Raw genomic sequence first — 19151 nt, 5'->3', positions numbered from 1 at the left:
GGGGGGGGGGACCAGCCCCCCCAAACCCCCCTGGGGCTCCGCTACGCGGAGGTTCTGGGCTGTGTAAATACATTCTAAAACCGAGAATGTTACAACTGTAACGGTAACTTTTGTGGCTACATGTAACAAACTCCCAACGAATGAACACAAGTTCTGTAACAGCGTGTAACAAACTCCCAACAAGCTAGCAACGTGCATCACAACAAATCCCTCCGCGAAGCGGAGCTACGGGAGCTCGAGGGCTGGCCCTCGAATAATAATATCTAGCCCAGTGAATTGAGTCCCTCCGCGAAGCGGAGCCACGGGAGCTCGAGGGCTGGCCCTCGAATACACCATCCTACCAAGTCCCCAGCAGGACTCTGAAGGACTCCGATGGGCCCGTGAGAGTTACCCGGAAGTAAAAGGCACGTGGGCGGAGGTCCCGTGATGAGTGGCGACATAGCCCCGATCCCCGGCGTCTAGTGAGCCTTGTCCCGGTTCCGACACATTCCCCCCTGTTCTTCTTCTTGGCCGTTCTCTTTTTAATTTCGAGAAGTTACGGTTGGTTCGAGAAGCGTTCCACATCTGCTACTAAAATTGTAAAAAGGTCGTAGTCGTAGAGCTGTGTCTTTCTCTCTTTCTTTAATTATTTATTCTTTTTTTCCCCTACTAGTGTGATAAGCATTTATCGGTTGTTATCTTTATGATCAAGAAGGACCCGCGCCGTAGAACCAGTCGGAAAAGCTTGAAACGATGGACTAACCCGGACACTGGGAAGGAAGTGTTACTGTCTTCTTGTTCTGATGAAGATGCTGTAAAGCCCCCGCCGCCTCCGCCCCAGGAAGGGGCGAATACCACTAGGGGAAACAACAAAAAGTCGCCGGTTATGGCGCAATTACTGTTATTGCTGTTTACTCAATTGCCTTTATTACACGCCCTGCCGATATTTACTCGGAGGGGCATTGAGGGTGGCATCGGAGATGGCGGCAGTGACTTGGTTGAAGAGCCCGGGACCCCACAGTTCTGGGTCAACATGGGCGTCTCGGCGTTTCTCGTCGTGCTGGGCGGTGTCTTTGCCGGCCTGACCTTGGGCCTCATGGGCCAGGACGAGGTGTACCTCCAGGTCATGGAGCAGTCGGGCACCCTAAGGGAGCAGAAAGCCGCACGACAGGTGCTGGCGCTACTGAAGCACGGTAAGCACTGGGTGCTTGTTACCCTGCTGCTGTCCAACGTAATCACCAACGAGACGCTGCCTATTGTGCTCGATCGGTGCTTGGGCGGTGGATGGCCCGCCGTTGTGTCGTCGACGGTCTCCATTGTCATTTTTGGCGAGATCATACCGCAGTCGATCTGCGTGCGATACGGCCTACAGGTCGGATCGACGTTTGCGCCGTTTGTGCTCATGCTCATGTACCTCATGTACCCCGTTGCGTACCCGGTGGCCCTGCTGCTCGATTATTTGCTGGGTGAAGATCACGGCACGATCTACAGGAGGGCAGGTCTCAAAACGCTGGTGACGCTGCATAAGAACATGGGCGTGGAGCGGCTCAACGAGGACGAGGTGACCATCATTTCAGCCGTGCTCGATCTCAAGGAGAAGCCGGTCGGTACTATTATGACTCCGATGGAGGACGTTTTCGTCATGAGCGCCGACCGCGTGCTTGATGAAAAAACGACGGAGGAGATTCTGCATACTGGGTTCAACCGAATTCCCATTCACGCGCCTGGCGAGCCAAAGAACTTCATTGGCATGCTTCTGGTGCGAATTCTTATCACTTATGACCCGGAGGACGCCCTGCCTATTTCGTCCTTCCCGCTGGCTACCCTTCCCGAGACGGCTCCCGACACTTCTTGCCTCAACATTCTCAATTACTTCCAGGAGGGCAAGTCGCACATGGTCATTGTGTCTCAGCGCCCCGGCGAGGCTACTGGTGCTCTTGGTGTTTTGACGCTGGAAGACGTTATCGAGGAGCTTATTGGCGAGGAGATTATTGACGAGTCTGATGTTTATGTGGACGTGCACAAGGCTATTCGACGAACTGTGCCAGGCCCATTGTCTAAGCAGCGACTCTCGCTCAACAGCACGACCCATATTGTGGCGTCTCCGCGCTCTTCGTTTGGCGGCGAGCCAGTGTACGCTTTGCTGCACAGCAACACCGAGTCGGACCTGCCCAAGCTCAAGCTTAACCCGCTGAACAAGGCGTCGAACCCGCGAATGACGGGCAACCGTAACGTGCATATCAAGCCGGCGCGAGCGTCGCATGACTCGTCGCTGCAAAACACGGTTGACGTGATTGACTCTCGAGAGCCGCACAAGCGAAATAATTACTACCATCATCATCATCACGAGCAAGAGCAGGATGAGCCCTCGGAGGAGTCGGCGACCGTTTCCATGTCAAATGGAACTGCTTTTAAAGTGCATAATTGCGAGACTGGTGCCATTCGCGACTTTCTCGACTCAAACTCCCTCGGAGTCTCTCCAAAGCAGATACTAAACAACAATTCCAGCCAGCATTTAGACATTGCGCGAACGCCCTCGCCCGAGTTCCACTCATATAGAGCCGGTGGAATCATTGAGAGCGTTGTCAACGTCAAGGGCGTCAATAAGACGGTCATTGAGGATATCTCTGATAACGACTCGCTCGACGAGGATCACAGCTACAGGTCGATTTCCTCGCCGAACAAACACTACGCCCGTCGCCACCAGCGAGTATCGGACGAGTCTAGGCCATCAGGCGAGACCACGCCGTTGCTGGGCCCTATTGATTAGCTGTATCGTAGATATTGCTAGCTTGAAATCTAACTCATTGTTTATCTTGTCAATAAGCCTTCAATACTTCTTCCTTCAGCTTTTTTCAATGCTCCTTCAAAACTCTTCGCTCAATACGTTGGTAGTCAGTATTCTTCCTTGGCAATAAATACTGGTATTGGTATTGTATTTTTGGAGAGTCAATTAATTAATTGCATTACCTGAACCCGTGTATATTCCACATTGCCATACTAAGCTGTCGACATTTGTTAAATTTAGTGACATCAGCCGCACGAGACAGGGTCCCTCGCGTGTGCGACATGTCACTCGAGTTCAACCAGTGTGAGCCGTTTTAATCGGGGAACGCTTCCCGATATACGAAAGTAAACATTAAACCCAGATTTCGTATAATTATTTCAATATTACAGGTGATCTGTAGTACACTATGTATAGACCACAACCTCATATAACGAGTGTTATTTGATGGTTTTCGGTATTCTCCTTTCTCCCGCCTTCCCACTAGACATCTTCTACTACCTAGGTAGCTGGTGACAATGCCTCCAAAACGCCAGATGCCAGAGGCTGCTTCCAGCGGTGAAGACCCTCCTGCGAAAAGAGGGCCCGGCCGCCCTCTAGGCAGCAAAAACAAGCCACCGGCCATCGGTAGACGCCCAGAAAAATCAACGACTCCGACGACGCGCTCGACGTCAGTTCCCCAAGGCATTTCTGTCCCTCAATTGCCGCGCGCTGTTAACGAACTAACTGCTCAGCTTCATGTTTACATTAAGGCAATTCAAGCAGACCACCGGAGAAATATGGAGCATCAGAGGGAAATGGAGCTTAAGAAGGAAAAGGAGCTTCAACCTCAATTGGAGCGATTGGACGAAGTGTTGGCGGAGATGGGGGAAATTTATCATCATGTATGTGATCGAAACAAATTTCTGGCTTTGAAACTCCGCCAGATGAATGCAGCATATGCTAAGCAATTGGAGTACCAAGAGAGAACGAATGAGACTATCAGATCCCTCCAGGAAAAGGTGGATATGGTGGAGAAAAGTTGTGAGGAAAAGCTCAATATGGTATTGACAAAGGGTTATATGCTAATGGAGCGTTCTGAAGAAAAGGTGGATATGATGCTAAAAAGTTTGCAGGATATCCAACAGCAGCTCCAAGAGCGGATTGAAAACCGTCAATTTGTGCCTTGTGGCGGAGTTGGCCAGCAGCCGCCTGCTAGTTTGCAAGAGGACTCAGGCGAAATGAGTGATGAAACTTCTATTGTGACGTCTGCAGTGTCGTCGTCACCAAATGAACCTCCAGAGTTCGTCCGGCAAAAGTGTTCTAACAGCCTTTGGCAGGCATATCGGGAATGGTTTTACGGCGATAAATGTGTAACAGCTTTTGATAAGGCTTACAAAAACAAATGGCGTGAAAAAGAGCCTCTTCGCAGATGGTATTTTCGCAATAAGAAGTTCATGTTGGAATTGAAGAAGTACATCGACTTGAGGCCGTTCCCAGATTCATACCATGTGTCTCGATTGCAAGTTCATATTGATACCAGGTTTCATTCTTTGAACAAATTGCGAGATTATGTTCGCCAGGAGCTGGAACATCGATCAGCTACCTCGGTTTTTAATGACCTTGTTTGTCCTCCAGTAGAGCCGACAATTACCCCGCAACTACTCGGCAAATTGCAGCTATTCGCATAGTATCGACTACTATGAAATATTTTCGCTCGAATCTTGTTAGAATCCGATTGATTTGAAATACCATTGCTCGAATTTTGTTAGAATTGCGCAATACGTGCTGGAAGATGAATTATGAAAAAGCGCAGTAAAGTCTTTAGGAGTACACAGTTAGCTTAGAATCATAATGTAATATTTTAACCTGCTTAAAAGCGTTGCTTTCGCCAAAGATTTAAACCATTACACAAAACATCCATCAAGAAGTGCAATGGTACTTGCTTGATGTTCAAGAACGTAAAGATGAAGGAGGAAATATTACTTTAATCATGCGTAGCTACCCCAAAATATACCGTAAGTTTTGTTTTTCCGTGTCACCTCCGCGTCACTATCTACACAGTCTGAAATGTGGATCAAGATACGTATGGACACGCCCCAGATGAAATTAAACTAGCATAGTGCGCAGAGCTGTATAATCTAATAATATCAGGAATCGAATGTATGCTATCGGTATGAAAATCATTTTCTTGGTATCTCGCAGACCTTCGCGCAGTGGAACCTTAGGGGGATCCGTCTATCTTTGGTGATGGTAACAACGTATAACAAAGCTGCTGTAACACTGTAACAAACTCCCGTAACAGCTCAATGCTCCGCATAGGAGAGCCTCAGGGGGGTTGAGGGAAGGGGGGGGACTGACTGGTCCACCATATGTCTCTCATTGGGAATTAATTTACTGTATTAAAGAACTTATTACCGGTAGTAATATACTCTGCAGTATTACGGTGATGAATCTCTTCGATGTTAATACGTAGGGGCGGCTTTTAGTGTAACTGCATCCCCCAAAACCACGTCCCGACGAGTCCCCAACGGTGGGACACCACCACCTTCGTGTCGGGACCTGCCGACTGAACCTTGCAATGTATATATTTGGTCGATGAAGGAAAATGAAAACCCTTTTTTTTCTCTCACTATGATTGATCTGAGCTGAAGAAATAACTGTAATACATGTAATCCGATTTGACAAATGCAATGAAATTATTGGTTTGAAGAATAAGACAAGCTACGCAGTGAAAAATATTCATATTATTATATCTGGGACGCAGGGGACAGGTAACTGTTAAGTCTCTTCCGTCCCGAGGTATGGCCACTGGCTGGAACTAACGGGAAATGTGTACTATTTAGGTATAGACTGGTAATTGGTAATTATTGAAATAGCCCGGTAAATACCACACCTAGAATAGTACCGTTGAAATAATTGGTCAGAGCTTAGCAATTTTAGAGGCAATTGAACTCGTCAATTACCAACTACGGTGTAGTAGGAAGAAGAACTACATCTAAGATGATAAAGGTAATATATACAACACAAAACTGCGTAGATAAATAAATTATGCCCAGATCTTGACGTCCAGGTCGACCGAGCCGGTAGCCAATACACAGCGCACCCGTTTTTCGCCCTTGTCGTCGTTCAGCGACCCCTGGGAAGGCGCCCAGCGTATGCAGGAAATGAAGTGGTTATGCGCGTCCTGAATGACCTTGACACAGCGCCCCTGCTGCGAAAGGTCCCAGCATCGCATCGTCTTGTCGTCGCTAACCGAGATGAGATACATGCCGCTGGGGTGGAATACCAGCTCCCGGACCCAATTGTCATGGCCCACCAGGGTCTTGATGCACTCCTGCCGCGTGTTCCACAGCTTAATGGTCTTATCACGCGAAGCTGTCGCAATGTACTCAAACGACGACGAATAACTCGAAGAAACGGGCGCCTTGAGCCCCTCCAGCGCCGCTAGATAGGGGTATGCTTCTTTCGGAGCAAACACAGCGTTTTCAATGACATGCTCGTGCCCGATAAATACCAACTTCGCCTCACCATTGCTGAACTGGGTGATTCGTGCCGTCTGGTCAATGCCCGCCGAAAGGATAAACTCGCTGTCCAGCGAAGGCGCCACAGACTTGATCCAGTCCGTATGACCATGGATTGTGCGGATGGCGTACCCCGTCTTGACGTCCCATACTCTAATTGTGCGGTCTCGCGAGGCGGAAATTAAGTGGTTCCCGCTCGGCGTGAACCGCACCGCAGAGATCGTGTGGTCGTGGCCCGTCAGCGTCTTGATATTAGTGTAGTCGTTCTGCGGGTCCCACAGCTTGATTGTGAGGTCAGACGAGCAGGATGCGAGTAATTGAACCTCCTGGGAAGGCCCGCCAAAGTCTACGTCTACGACAGCCTTGGTGTGCGCTTTAATGGTGCGCTCGAGCTCCCCCAGCTCCCAGTCCCACACCTTGATTGTTCCGTCTTCGCACGCTGAGGCAACGACACTGAACAAATTGTGGAACGCAATGGACGTGATGGGTTGTCTGTGGCCTGACAGTGAGTATTTAGCCGGTTTCCGTGGAAGCCAATTGGCGATGTCCTGCTTCGACTTGCGAGCTGTGGACCCAATTGCCGCCGAGTTTTCGAGCTCTTCACGCAGCGCTTTAACCTGCGACTCAAGATCAAGCACCTTCCGCTGTAGCCTCACGACTGAAGTCCATTTCTTCTCCAGGACCTGAGCCTGGCGGCGAGTTTCGTCGCGATCTTCGACCGGGAATTCGCCGGGAATGGTCGCTCGGAGCTGGGTCAGGGTGCCCGGCGGCACCCCCAGATTGCTCAGATAGGCCAGGACCGAGCGATTCAGCTCCGTCCGCTGTCTGTCTGTTAACAGTGAAGATGATTGCATATTCTTTTCATCCCCAAGAACAGACGCCGGGCATTAAACAATCTAGTAATTTATGCTTTGGAAAATCTGCCTCCTCTAATTTTCCACCACAAGCCTCTTCTATTTTGCCCCGAAAAGTTGCACAGTCTCTCCTGTCTACTGGGGGTGTGTCTACTGTACGTGATTTGCGGGTTTGCAAGGATTAAGGAGGTTTTGCAATATGTTGGCTTTGGGACGTTTTTCCACCCCCCAACGTGCTGGTGGTAGTGGGTGACCCACCACAGTACTACTGGGGGGCTAACGAATGGAAATAACAGTTGTAAAAAGTCTAATAATTAATGGAGAGGGTTTACAGCGTTTTGTTCATTTGGGGGAAAGGGATAGCGGATTGGCTGGTTCATAAACATGCCATTTAGGGGGGGTCATCGACTCCTGACCTTGTTGCTGCGGTAACCAGCTCATTCATAGCCATTGAGCATCTCTGCTTCTAGGGGCCTTCATGTAGTTGCTCCAGTAGGTATATATTTGGGGGCCAACGCTCGAGCTCCCGTAGCTCCGCAGCGCGGATATTCTCCGCTTGTGTATGATCAAGTCTTGATGTATCAAAACTATTGACCCAGTATATTGCATCAATTCTTAGAATTGTATAAAAAGGGCGCATTGACTATAAAGAAAATTTTAAGAATATCCTCAAACCGTCTCTGAAAGTTTTTTTTCTTATGTACAACTAACCGATTCTCAATTCTGAATTAGCGGAGAAAGAACTCTAAGTTCGGAAGTGGTTGTGTAACCAATTCAGTGTGGGTGGTGTAACTAACCGCTGTAACAGACTGTTACAAACTCCCGACGTACCAACGGAGGTATAAGCTGTGCCTATTATACCAGGTACTTCTACCGGCACTTCGTTTACATTTACCAACCTTCCTTTGCCTCGCATGCCTCCATCGACCACTAAGCCTCTCAAGGCTGACAGCGAAGATATTGTGCGTCGTTATTGTGAGCGCCTAGAGCGGACTAAAGCTGGGCGACTTTTGTTCGATCCTTCGACCGAATTGAGGCAAAAAATTCCAATTGCGTACCTCCCTTACTTTGAACTTCAACCACAATCCATACTAATGGACAAGATCCTGTTTGTTGCGGTCATAAGAGAGATCACCACCTTAGTCTTTTTTATAGTTTACAACATCTTCGTGTTGAGTCCGGATCACGAGAAAGCGCTCCCTCGAATAACACTCGACGATTTACAAGAGTGCATTGATACTATATTCGAAAAAGCTGGCTGGATGTTCCGCGGCACTAGCGACAAGGAAAAAAAAGACAGCGTGAAATATATTTTCAAGGATATTTTGGCAAAGTATGTACCTCCCTCATCACAACGTGATCGATGCGTTTATCAACACTCCCACAGAGAAGTTGACAAGCAGCTGACCAATCCAGTACCAGACTCACCATGACCGACCGAATGCTACAATAAGCCGGAGCTATTTCCAAAATTTCTTCGTGCGGCTCAATTTGCGATTATAAAATTATAATAGGGACCCCCCAATTGACCAACATAAATCGATTACCAAGCAAAGACCAAAAGACCAATATAAACGACCTGCCAACTAAAAAGCACTATAAACGGCTTACCCAAAAAGGCATTTGTGGTCAATGTATAGACGGCTTATTAAAGACCAAAGTCAACCGGCTTACCAGAAGTTAAAACCAATTGACCAAAGGAAACGACTTACCGAAACAAGTTCTTTTGAAATCTAAATTCGATTGAGCTTCTGACTATTGTTTCGAAAATTCATTTTCCAGTGGTCGCTGATTCTACCTAAGGAACAAATAAGCATGAAGGAGTAAGTGTGATCAAACAATGAATACATTAACAAGCTAGCATTAAAAAAGGGGTCATAATAAGTTATAGTGGAATTTTAACCAACAACTGGAGAGTTGCAGGAGAAAGCAACAGCCTTAGCGGAGGCACCTCCAGAGTAGGCTTCCTTCAAATCCAGGGCAGATGCATAAATACCCAGAATGGCAGTGGTCAAAGAGGCGAGGAAGAACACGACGTGGAAGGTGTTCAACAGCCATCGGTCCTTGTAGGCTCGGATCCATCGAGAAGCATTGGACCAGGTGTCAATTCGGTTAGTCTCCCGGGTGATCGGGTTGTATGGACCATCAGCCTTCATGGCAGAAATGTGCATGTGGAGACCCATCTGCATGACTGGTGGGAAGGTGTATGTGAACTGGAGAATGCAGACGGCACCGACCAGAGAAGTGAGGGTGGAGAACTGTGGGATAGCAGAGGCAATGATGTAGGCAATACCCCAGTAGATGACGACCATGACGATCCAGATGTATCGGCCGTACTTGGACTCGAGGCTTGGCAGTCGGAAGACTCGCACCATGAAGGTGTTGTAGACGACCTTGATACCGACGTTACCGTAGAGGCAGGCGGCAATGATACCGGTGGCCAAGTTCAAGGCGTTGAGAGCAGTCTGCCAGCCCCAGTTGGCAACACCCTGGTTAGCTGGGTTCATGACAAACTGGCCCTGGAAGTGGTACATGAAGAGACCGTACCACAGGTAGACGATGAAAATGATAGTCTGGGCAACAACCATAGCCTTCCAGAAGTCCCATGGTCGTCGCATCTCGCTCATGAACTCAACGAACATCATGGCACCACCATAAGAGTAGACAATGTTCATGGTACCCTGGAGCTGGCCAATGAAGTTGGAAGCGCCGGAAACGATGACGTTGGTGACAACTGGGCCAACTGGGACACCGTTAGCCTTGGGGGCATCAATGAGGTTGGGGCCGTACTTGGCAGCCATACCCATGGAGCAGAAGCAAATGAAAAGGTTCATCCAGATAGCAAGGTTAGCCAGGAAACCGAACTTCTGCAGGGTCTTGATCTGGCCAACGACCATACCGGCGACCGCCCAGATGAAGACTAGGATGGCGTAGCAAGTTCGGCCACGGACCATCTGCGAAAGACCGTTACCGTTACCGAGAATGATGACAGCGACATTGCAGAGCAGCTGCAGGGCCTGCAGGAAGTCAACAGCGTATCGAACCTTCTTGCCGAAAACTCGGCCAACGATGTCACCGTAGTTTCGCAGTGGGTATCGGAAAGAATCAAGGGCAAGGAACTGCTTCCACAGGGAGTAACCGGTGTAGGCGGCAGCGGCACCGAGCAGGAAGAAAATAAGCGAACCTGGAACATACCCCAACTGCGAGACAGCGTATGGAGCAGAGGTAGGACCGAGAATATCGGTAGTGATGAGATAGAATACCGAGAGCCAGGTGGCATTTCTCAGCACTCGCGAGGCGTTTTCGAGCTCTGATGGTTTCTCGGTCTCGCTAAAGGAGTCACCCGAAGTCTCCTCCCTCTGGTCCTCGTTCTTCTTGCCGAAGAAGTGCTTGTAGGCCCCGTAGAATGGAATGGCCGAAGCCCCGGTGGACAGCTTGTGGTCTGGCTGGGCCTCGACTTCTCGAGTCAACCGAGCCTGGTAGAGGTACTCCTCCATAGGGACCTGGTACTGGTCATCCTCGCTCTCGAAGACAACAGCGTCGACGATCTCTGGGGCTCCCTTCTCCTTTTCAAACTCCATTGTAGTTGTGTGATGATATGATTGTAAGGGAGGTTGTTGATAATGCAATTCGATTGGAATTTGGCATAGTTTTTATAGACTCCTTTCTCGTATCGCTGAGACTTTGCAAAGGAGCGGAGATATTCAATATCCTCCAATGATCATCCTCATCGCCCATCGCAGAAAGCTGATTTGTCTCATGTCGCGTGTTCACTTTGCATCGAACTCTGGTGCCGTGTGTATTGCTTTTGAGACCCCGTTCTGAGATGAGCAGAGTCATCTTTAATACTTGCCAATGCTAGTGCAACCTGCCGTAGTGGGACTAGATCGCCGCGACCGTTACGCCATTCCCGTTTAGGACCCTCTCATCCGAGACAACTGCGTATGTGGCGATGGGCTCCAATGGCCCCACCACCCCCTCCTCTGCTCATCGCCGTTTTGAGTTGAAAAATTTTGATGTCCCTATTGTTTGTTCCCCAGCTCGATTATTCGACAATACGAGCGTTTAGCCTTGTCGTTTAAGATTTCCCCGGAGATTATACGCTGCCAAGAAAAACGACTATGAGATAAAGTTTTATCGGTTCCCCTGCCAAGAACACTTGGCCCTCATCGGCTAATCGGCTTGCATATTGTGTGCTGACCGAGATGCTTAATTTGATGCCGCACGACGCTCGGGGTCTCAGATGATGCTTCCGTGCCTGCAAATTTTGATATTTGATATGGGTATCGCTGGTGGCCGAGGTACGTAATCTAGCGAAACATGTCTCCAATCACTCGAGTAACAGACGAATCAATGGGACGAGATTCGATGCCCTGTGTGGTCCACGGCACTGCCTCCCTTTCCCGCCCACCACAGCCTTTTTTTCCCTTTAGTATTTGCCAGAAAAAAAACAACCTATCATATAAATCTTAGTTGAGGATTCAGAATATAATAAATTTTGGGCAATATAATATTCGATCTGGACATGTAAAAGTCGAAATAATCGGATAGAACGGGCCCTAAAATGTAAGTCATCCAGTTCAAACGCCCGAGACTTTATCTAAGACACGCCGAACGGCGACAAGACATTACGTACGTATTTGTCCTGTGGAGGCGTTATGCGATGATCCCAAGTTTAATTTCTTTTTTACCGTAAATCCAGTAGGAAAGCAACCCAGTACGGAAATTACCCAATACGGCAGGACTCGCTTGTCGGCGGAAACCTTAAGGGATGGCTTTATCAGAGACCTATCTAGACTTTGATAAGGCGGTATCGAAGAGTCCGTGTGTTCACAACTATGAGCGCCGTCGCTTATCGTTAGAGTCTGGGGAAACTTCTCCACCCAAGCCCACAGATGATGTGCTTTGCTTAAGTTATGAGAGGAGTGGTGCCGTGGCTGCTTTTCCAAAAGTCTGGGGAAGTCCTCCGTTGCTTACGCTTAAGTGATCTCCAGGGGATCTCTCCACAGGTGTGAGAATTGCCGTGGTGCCCCCCCCCCCTCTCGTAAAGCAGGCATATACGACGACTCTAGGAGGAACATTACGGCTCCACGGGGATTATTCGGGTGCCTCGGTGCGCTAACAAAGGGTATCGTATCCTATACCCGTAGCAGAAGACAAAGTCAGCCATAGTATTGCTGTCTTTTATTGTTACCAAGTATTGTTATCTAGTATTATTGTATGGCTGCCTATGATCGACCCCCATCTATCACGGCAACTTCGATCACACAAAGGCAACAATACGGCACTGCTCACGTCTACGGATCAGCGGAGTACATTGCTCGGTGCTTCAACCAGTGTACCTACCAAAGACGTAGGACTTTAACCAAATTCTAGCAAGAGACGTTAGGACTAGTATTGCTTACCTAAAACGGTACCTACGCATCTGCCAACTTTTATCAGGAAGCAATCACTAAACTTTACCACCTATGTTGGCCAGCTAGCTATGGTGTAGTACATTAGGTGGTGTGAGCCGCACTGCGTGAGGCGTACCTTCCGCTGCCGGCACCTGGCCGTTCACACACCCTGGGGGGCCAGCCCCCCAGACCCCCCGTGGCTCTGCTGCGCAGAGGATTGGGGGGAGCCCTTATACGAGCCTCAATACGTCTCATCTATGGAGGCTCACCGCGAAGCGGTGCCACGGGGGGTCTGGGGGGCTGGCCCCCCAGGGTGCGACTCGCCGCGTCCTATGCGGCTCAGCCAGGGAGGTAGAAGTCCAATTAGGGTTATTGGGAGTGTTAGGGCTTTGCGTATGTAGACGCGCGCGCGCGGCGACTCCAACCACTCATAATGCAAGGCCTGTTGGGAGTTGCCGGATTCGTACTTTCCGGGACGGCACCGTTCGTGGGTGGAAAAAATGAAGAATGAAATATTGAAACTTTTTTCTCTCTCATCTTCTCATTAGAAAATCAACAAAAAGTCGACAAAAAATGGCTCCATCCACCAAGGGTAAGTAAAGGAAAGCTGACAGTGTTAACGAGCTAGGTAGCGACGACGAACCCCTTTATTAGTGATGTGTTTATTTCTTTGGAAAATTAGTTCCCGAGAGCATATGATATATCCCAAGGAGGGATAGCGTTGCTTCCCAAGCCATTAGAAAACGTTGACATTTAAAATCCCTGAGAGTAGTATGCTGATTGCTTCATTTTTTTAGTTTCCTCTAAGAAGCAGGCCCAGAAAGCGGCCAAGGCTGTCGCCAAGGGTGTCAACGGCAACAAGGTTGTTCGAGTCCGAACTGATACCACCTTCCACCGACCAAAGACTTTGCGACTCGCCCGAGCTCCAAAGTACCAGCGAAAGGCTGTTGCTCACTACCCACGAATGGACGAGCACAAGATCATCATCTCCCACGTCAACTCTGAGGGTGCCATCAAGAAGATTGAGGACGCCAACACCCTTGTGCTCAAGGTCCACGTTGAGGCCAACAAGCACCAGATCAAGCAGGCTGTCAAGAAGCTCTACGACGTTGATGTCGAGAAGGTCAACACCTTGATCCGACCAGACCGAACCAAGAAGGCCTTCGTCCGACTCACCGCCGACCACGACGCTCTTGACGTTGCTTCCCGAGCTGGTTACCTCTAAGCGGTTTTAGCTTAAAAAAATTGTAATGTAATATTTATTATTGCGGTACTGGGCAATCCCGGACCCTCGTAGCTCAATCTCGCTTTTACTGCTTTGGTTCAGTACATCCCATCGCATCTGGAGAAACATTGCCCAATTCCTTGTGACGGGGGTTTGGGGGCAGAGCCCCCAACTACGGGAGCTCGAGGGCTGGCCCTCGAATGCATTAGGTCCAATTTGCTTGGGGGACCAGTCCCCCAAACCCCCTGGGGCTCCGCTACGCGGAGATGTAGGAATAGTACGTGAAACATAGCTTCGTTTCGTATATAAGGGTTAATTAGGCAATATCCTCGACTGCCTTTGGCATGTAAGGCTTCTCGAGGTAGTTGGTCTCTTCCTCGGTAAGCTTGACCTTGAGAGCACCGACTGCTTCACCAATCCGCTCGGGCTTATTCAAGCCCAAAATAGGGTTGTCTCCCTTGCACAGACTCCAAGCAATAGCAATTTGGGCCATTGGTACACCCTTCTTTTTGGCAATCTCTTCGACGCGATCGATGATATCCCACTCAGCTTGGGTGTACTTGGAAAGAGCGATCTTTCCGTACTCATCTGTCTTCAATCGTTCAGTGTTCACCACGGTTCTTGGTCTCGCAAGCATTCCGCGGGCAAGTGGGCTCCACGGAATAAGCCCAACGTTGGTAGCTTTGCAGTATGGGATCATTTCGCGCTCTTCTTCACGGTAGACCAAGCTGTGATGGTTCTGCATGGAAATGAACTTGTGCCATCCATTCTTCTCGGCACATTCCTGCATCATCACGAATTGCCAAGCTCTCATGGACGAAGCTCCAATATATCGTACCTGCCCACTTTTGATTACATCATTCAGTGCGCCCATAGTCTCCTCAATTGGAGTTTCTGGGTCGAATCTGTGGATTTGCAACACGTCGATGTAAGTTCCCAGCCGCGAGACAGATCTCTCGACTGCATCCATGATATGCTTCCGTGAGAGGCCCTTTCGGTTTTCGAACTCGGGGTCCTGAGACCAGACATCCACGAAACGGCCATTCTCATTGTCGCTGATAAAGTATACCTTACTAAGGATTACGACAGTGGACCGAGGGATGTTGTACTTCTTCAAGAACTTTCCAATAAGTTCCTCGGACCGGCCGTTGGAGTACGCATCGGCAGTATCAATTGTTCGAATTCCGGCATCATATGCCTGCTTGAGCAATTGCATTACCACTTCCTCGTCTTCGATAACCCAATCGGCCCATTGCTTTCTGCCAAAAGTCATTGTGCCGAGGATGATCCGAGAGATCTTGAGACCGCTGTTGCCCAATCGTACGTATTCCATTGTTGTATTTTTACTACTATACTATTGACTAAATATTGGATAAACCATGCCATTTTATATTGCGCTATAATTGTCCTACAATTCGGCAAGTATCCGGTGGTAATTGATGGAACCAAAGGGCTTAATCAATTAGAACGGGGATATCGGCCTATGGACGGGGATGGGTTAAAGTCCGTCTCCGTCGGAGATGAGTCTCCGCTCCACGGTACCTATCGTTGCCGAGATGAATTCCAAGAGGAATAAGAAAAACAACATGGTATAAACTTGGTGGAAAAGGTATTAGGATTGACAGATGCGAAACATCGTAACTTCAGGCATTCATAGACTCAGAAGATAATATCCGGACTTCGGAGTTCGAATTGGAATCACAATCAACAGATATCGACAGCAAGCTCCAACTCCGCTAATCAAGCACAGGAAATTTCTTCATCCATTGACACCCCCTTCTTCAGTTCCATTTACGACAAGAAGGCAAATCGTGGTCAAGGCCTCTCTCCAGCTCACCAACTCTTGAGCTTGACAGACGATGTGCGCGATACAACGCAGTCGGATTTATCTGAATACATGGAGTTCGACTCAGAACCATATCGCCATATCTCTTGCTTGGAATAGGCTATGGAGGTGATTGTCTCGCACGAAAAGTGCATTAGAAAGTTGGAGATGGCGCTGGTTTAAGACAGGAAGAGTTAAGCGCGATTGGCAGCTTTCATGAGAGTCTCTTCAAGTCACCAAAGAATCCTCGGAGAGCGTGGTATGGTCTCGTCCTCAATGGGTTCCATAGCCGAGAGTTTTCAGAATATGGGAGGGACGAAACGGAAATCACCACTGCGTTCTACGTTCTAAAGGAATGAGTACCCCATCGACTAAAAAGGGGTCAGGACAATCAAGGAAAAATCATTCAGATAACGACAAATCAGAAGAGCCCGAGAAGATAAAGAAAAGACGCGGAAGGCCACCTAAACTGCGTGAAATAAGAGAGGACCCTGATAAATGTACTGGACCGAAGAAACGAGGACTGTCTACTAAGCGTCTCTCCCGTACTAGTTGAAGAAGAAGAAGAACGAGAGTGTGATGATTGTGAAGATTGTGAAGACAGTGATGATGAGGAGGATAAAGAAGAGCAAATTGAATTACAGCAAGGTCAACGAAGCGGAGACGACGATACTAGCGATTTTATTGAGAACAATCCCACTGGGACTGTTTGGACAAAAAGTCTCAGATTACATATTCGACATTTATCCTATCTATTTTGTGTACATCTATTTAATCGTCCATCTATCGTAGAACTTCTACATGTAAAAAAAAAGGGTTAGTGATTGAATAATCTAAGCCGCCAAATTTTATCGGATCAATCGATATCATATCAATATATTTAGCATTTTAAACCGCATCATTTTTATTTATTTCGTCGAACTGGTCAAATCCGGTAATATTGACCAACGGCTTACCATGTTCATAGTTGAATCAAGATTTATCCCCGGTACCTGTATATTTTACAGCATCAATTAATAGAATGTGAGGTACCCGACAATTAGTCATACCTGGTACACTGAATTGGTATTGAATATCTTTACAATTTTCTCAGCTTCCAGTCAGCCAGCAGTTATTTTTTGATTTATCACAATCTCATACCCAAACAGACAATCTCCACCTTACTTCGAATAGCGTTAACAGTTACTGCTTTATACAAATATAACTAAATCTCTTGAACTAACGAAGATATAGCTTGTTTTACACAGATATTGTACGCGGAGCCTCGCAGGTTTGGGGAACTGGCCCCCTAGTTACGCAACTAGACCGAGAATTTGTTACAGACAGTTAGTTTGTGTAACGACATGACCGGTTACAACAGTCCCGCAACGCAACACCGAGGTAGCCATTGAACACATTCCCTTGCCATATCACATTTCTACAATATCTCCGCGAAGCGGAGCCACAGGGGGGTTTGGGGGGACTGGTCCCCCCGTGAACCTCTGTGCGTATTGTCACAGATAGCTGGAAAACAGTACTACCTGCGTTGCTCCTAGCTTTGGTTTATAACCAGAACAATATACAATACCGGTACTTCAATTGTGTGATTGAATAAAATTTACAAATATTACGAGACTCTCTGGTCTCCTCCCCCTATTATATCTACTACTGGGTCGTCCCACAGCTTCACAGAAATATCCAGAGGACGGTAACGGTTAAATATCATTAGTATCAGCGGTTTATCTACAGATATCCTTAACGATCGGCTGTAGATCAACGTCATCAGGTACCCTCAACCCCGAAATGGCAGACGCTACTATCTGCTCCTTCGTCCGGTCAGGGAAGTTTGCAATCGCCTCTTTCGCTCTCTGGATGTACGGCGCAATTGGCATAGCCGACTTGGAATGCAGGGCAGAGATAAGCAGCGAAAAAGACAACTGAAGCTGGATAATGGCCTCCAGCGAATCCGCTTCGCTGACAAGCAAACTCTTCTTCTCATTTTGCACCCTCCTGTTCGCCTCCGTCTCGAATTGGCCCCTGGTGTTGACATGAGCAACGAGATCATTCTCCGTCTCAAGAATGATTCGCGACAAGCGCTTGAGATAAACGGCCAAAACCTTCTTGGGCAACTTATCGCCATACTTCTCTCGGAGTGACTGCTGGCTGTCCACCAATTGCTGCAGCAATCGTGCTTTAAAATGGAATATCGATGAGTAGGTCGGAGTCAGGTCGTGCACAGAATGAGCCAGCTTCTCAAGCCGCTGACTAACATTCACTACGGTAGAAGGGTCCACAGCTGAGGAGTTGACCGACGAGATCAAATCATTGAGCGCAAACGCCACGTCGTTGACCACAGGATCACTAGTGTCGGGCAAAAGCACCAACGGAAGGTACTCCCGCTCCCCTGTGGTAGCGACGGTTCCGCTCTGGGCATCGAAAAAGTTGTCTGGCGCCAATGGGTCGTACTTGTCTGTGGTAATGTCGGGTTTCGACAGCTCGCTGTCGTCCTCGTCTGTCTTGGGCCGCTGGCTCTTGATGTACGGCGTGAGGGGCCTCTGCGACTCGTAGTACTGGTGGCGAGCTAACGTAACTTTACGGTGTTCGCGTTCCTCGAGAAAGTCTAGCACCTGGGCTCCCAGGGGGAAGTACTGCTCAAAGACCTTGCTGAACCGGTAATTCTCGAGAGCGAAGAAAGCAGACCCTGTGTACACCACGGTGCCAGCCAACAGCACTTTAGCAATGGTGCTCCCGCCAGGGATCGCTGCGTTGCGCCTGGGCACACTAGAAAAGCGTCGTTGCAAAGACCTTAGCGGTCCTAGGAACGCCTTTGACGATCTAAAGCGTCCAATGCTCATCTACAACGAATAAGATTTAAACTGGATAATTGCTGGAAGAGGAAGAAGAGCCTATACAAATAAAAAAATAGGGGTTAAAATAGGCCCTAAAGTTTTTACTATAGCAATGCAGAATAGTTGGAGACACAAGTCTTCACTTCTCGTTTTAAAAAAACAACCGCGGGGAATGCCGGAGGAGGTTGTCTACTCCAGAGGGATTATTATAATTACGCCAGCCTTATTGGATACCGACGCTGAAAAGCCCATGAACTCCTTCTATTGGTATATCTGCGGGTATTGGCAGACTAGACTTAACTCGTGACGGGTTATTTCTCCTTGCAAAAGTTGCCTGATGCCCAAATGTCGACCGGATTATATTGTGACTTGTAATGTCTCTCCACAAATCATGTCCCTCTCACTCGCCCCACCACAGGCGCATTATGCAGCCACCACCGGCGATGGGTGCCTCAACTCCGACGGACGGCTCCGACTCGAACCCCGGGCACCCCCACCGCGACCAGCGCCGTACTCCGTGTGTGCGATATTCGGTTTGTAGGATGAATGCGACGTTTGTAGGGCAGGTTGTTCCGGAGATATTTAATTGTTGGGCTCAACACGATAATCCGTTGGTCCGTTAACTCCATATGAATAGCGACCTTTTCCGACTTTCATAACAGGGTATCCTATAGCTTTGAGTAAACCGTTTACTATAGTACATGTACTATGGTAATACAATAATCGTAATTTGCTGTATTTGCATTGGTTCATCGG

General features: G+C 48.4%; 8 protein-coding genes across 9 annotated transcripts; 4 read left to right on the top strand and 4 right to left on the bottom strand.

Moving 5' to 3' along the window:
- Window positions 1–682: 682 nt before the first annotated feature.
- On the top strand, window positions 683–2749 carry MAM3 (Mam3p; the record flags this gene model as incomplete). Its single annotated transcript, XM_076687713.1, has 1 exon — window positions 683–2749. The coding sequence occupies one exon, from the start codon at window positions 683–685 to the stop codon at window positions 2747–2749; it is 2067 nt and encodes a 688-aa protein (XP_076538073.1).
- Window positions 2750–3543: 794 nt separating this feature from the next.
- TRVA0_070S00496 (uncharacterized protein) lies at window positions 3544–4434 on the top strand (the record flags this gene model as incomplete). The annotated part of the gene is made up of 1 exon (XM_076687712.1): window positions 3544–4434. One exon carries the CDS (start codon window positions 3544–3546, stop codon window positions 4432–4434), a length of 891 nt encoding a protein of 296 aa, XP_076538072.1.
- A 1358-nt stretch (window positions 4435–5792) lies between these two features.
- Window positions 5793–7121, bottom strand: PAC1 (Pac1p; the record flags this gene model as incomplete). The annotated part of the gene is made up of 1 exon (XM_076687711.1): window positions 5793–7121. The coding sequence occupies one exon, from the start codon at window positions 7119–7121 to the stop codon at window positions 5793–5795; it is 1329 nt and encodes a 442-aa protein (XP_076538071.1).
- Window positions 7122–8035: 914 nt separating this feature from the next.
- Window positions 8036–8574, top strand: TRVA0_070S00452 (uncharacterized protein; the record flags this gene model as incomplete). 2 transcript variants are annotated; one of them, XM_076687710.1, is made up of 2 exons in its annotated part: window positions 8036–8454; window positions 8544–8574. In XM_076687710.1, the coding sequence occupies 2 exons, from the start codon at window positions 8036–8038 to the stop codon at window positions 8572–8574; spliced, it is 450 nt and encodes a 149-aa protein (XP_076538070.1). The 2 variants fall into 2 exon arrangements, with proteins under 2 accessions (XP_076538070.1, XP_076538069.1); XM_076687709.1 differs by having other exon boundaries at window positions 8538–8574.
- Window positions 8575–9019: 445 nt separating this feature from the next.
- Window positions 9020–10702, bottom strand: TRVA0_070S00430 (uncharacterized protein; the record flags this gene model as incomplete). The annotated part of the gene is made up of 1 exon (XM_076687708.1): window positions 9020–10702. One exon carries the CDS (start codon window positions 10700–10702, stop codon window positions 9020–9022), a length of 1683 nt encoding a protein of 560 aa, XP_076538068.1.
- A 2388-nt stretch (window positions 10703–13090) lies between these two features.
- Window positions 13091–13742, top strand: RPL25 (60S ribosomal protein uL23 RPL25; the record flags this gene model as incomplete). The annotated part of the gene is made up of 2 exons (XM_076687707.1): window positions 13091–13109; window positions 13315–13742. 2 exons carry the CDS (start codon window positions 13091–13093, stop codon window positions 13740–13742), a joined length of 447 nt encoding a protein of 148 aa, XP_076538067.1.
- Window positions 13743–14058: 316 nt separating this feature from the next.
- On the bottom strand, window positions 14059–15075 carry AAD16 (aldo/keto reductase; the record flags this gene model as incomplete). The annotated part of the gene is made up of 1 exon (XM_076687706.1): window positions 14059–15075. One exon carries the CDS (start codon window positions 15073–15075, stop codon window positions 14059–14061), a length of 1017 nt encoding a protein of 338 aa, XP_076538066.1.
- A 2210-nt stretch (window positions 15076–17285) lies between these two features.
- Window positions 17286–18401, bottom strand: TRVA0_070S00364 (uncharacterized protein; the record flags this gene model as incomplete). Its single annotated transcript, XM_076687705.1, has 1 exon — window positions 17286–18401. One exon carries the CDS (start codon window positions 18399–18401, stop codon window positions 17286–17288), a length of 1116 nt encoding a protein of 371 aa, XP_076538065.1.
- Between the last annotated feature and the right edge of the window lie 750 nt (window positions 18402–19151).

The sequence above is a fragment of the Trichomonascus vanleenenianus genome, assembly GCF_965637985.1.
Source record: "Trichomonascus vanleenenianus strain CLIB 3782 genome assembly, contig: TRVA0_070S, whole genome shotgun sequence".
Taxonomy (NCBI): Eukaryota; Fungi; Ascomycota; class Dipodascomycetes; order Dipodascales; family Trichomonascaceae; genus Blastobotrys; species Blastobotrys vanleenenianus.
This window is presented reverse-complemented; position numbering and strand designations above follow the sequence as displayed.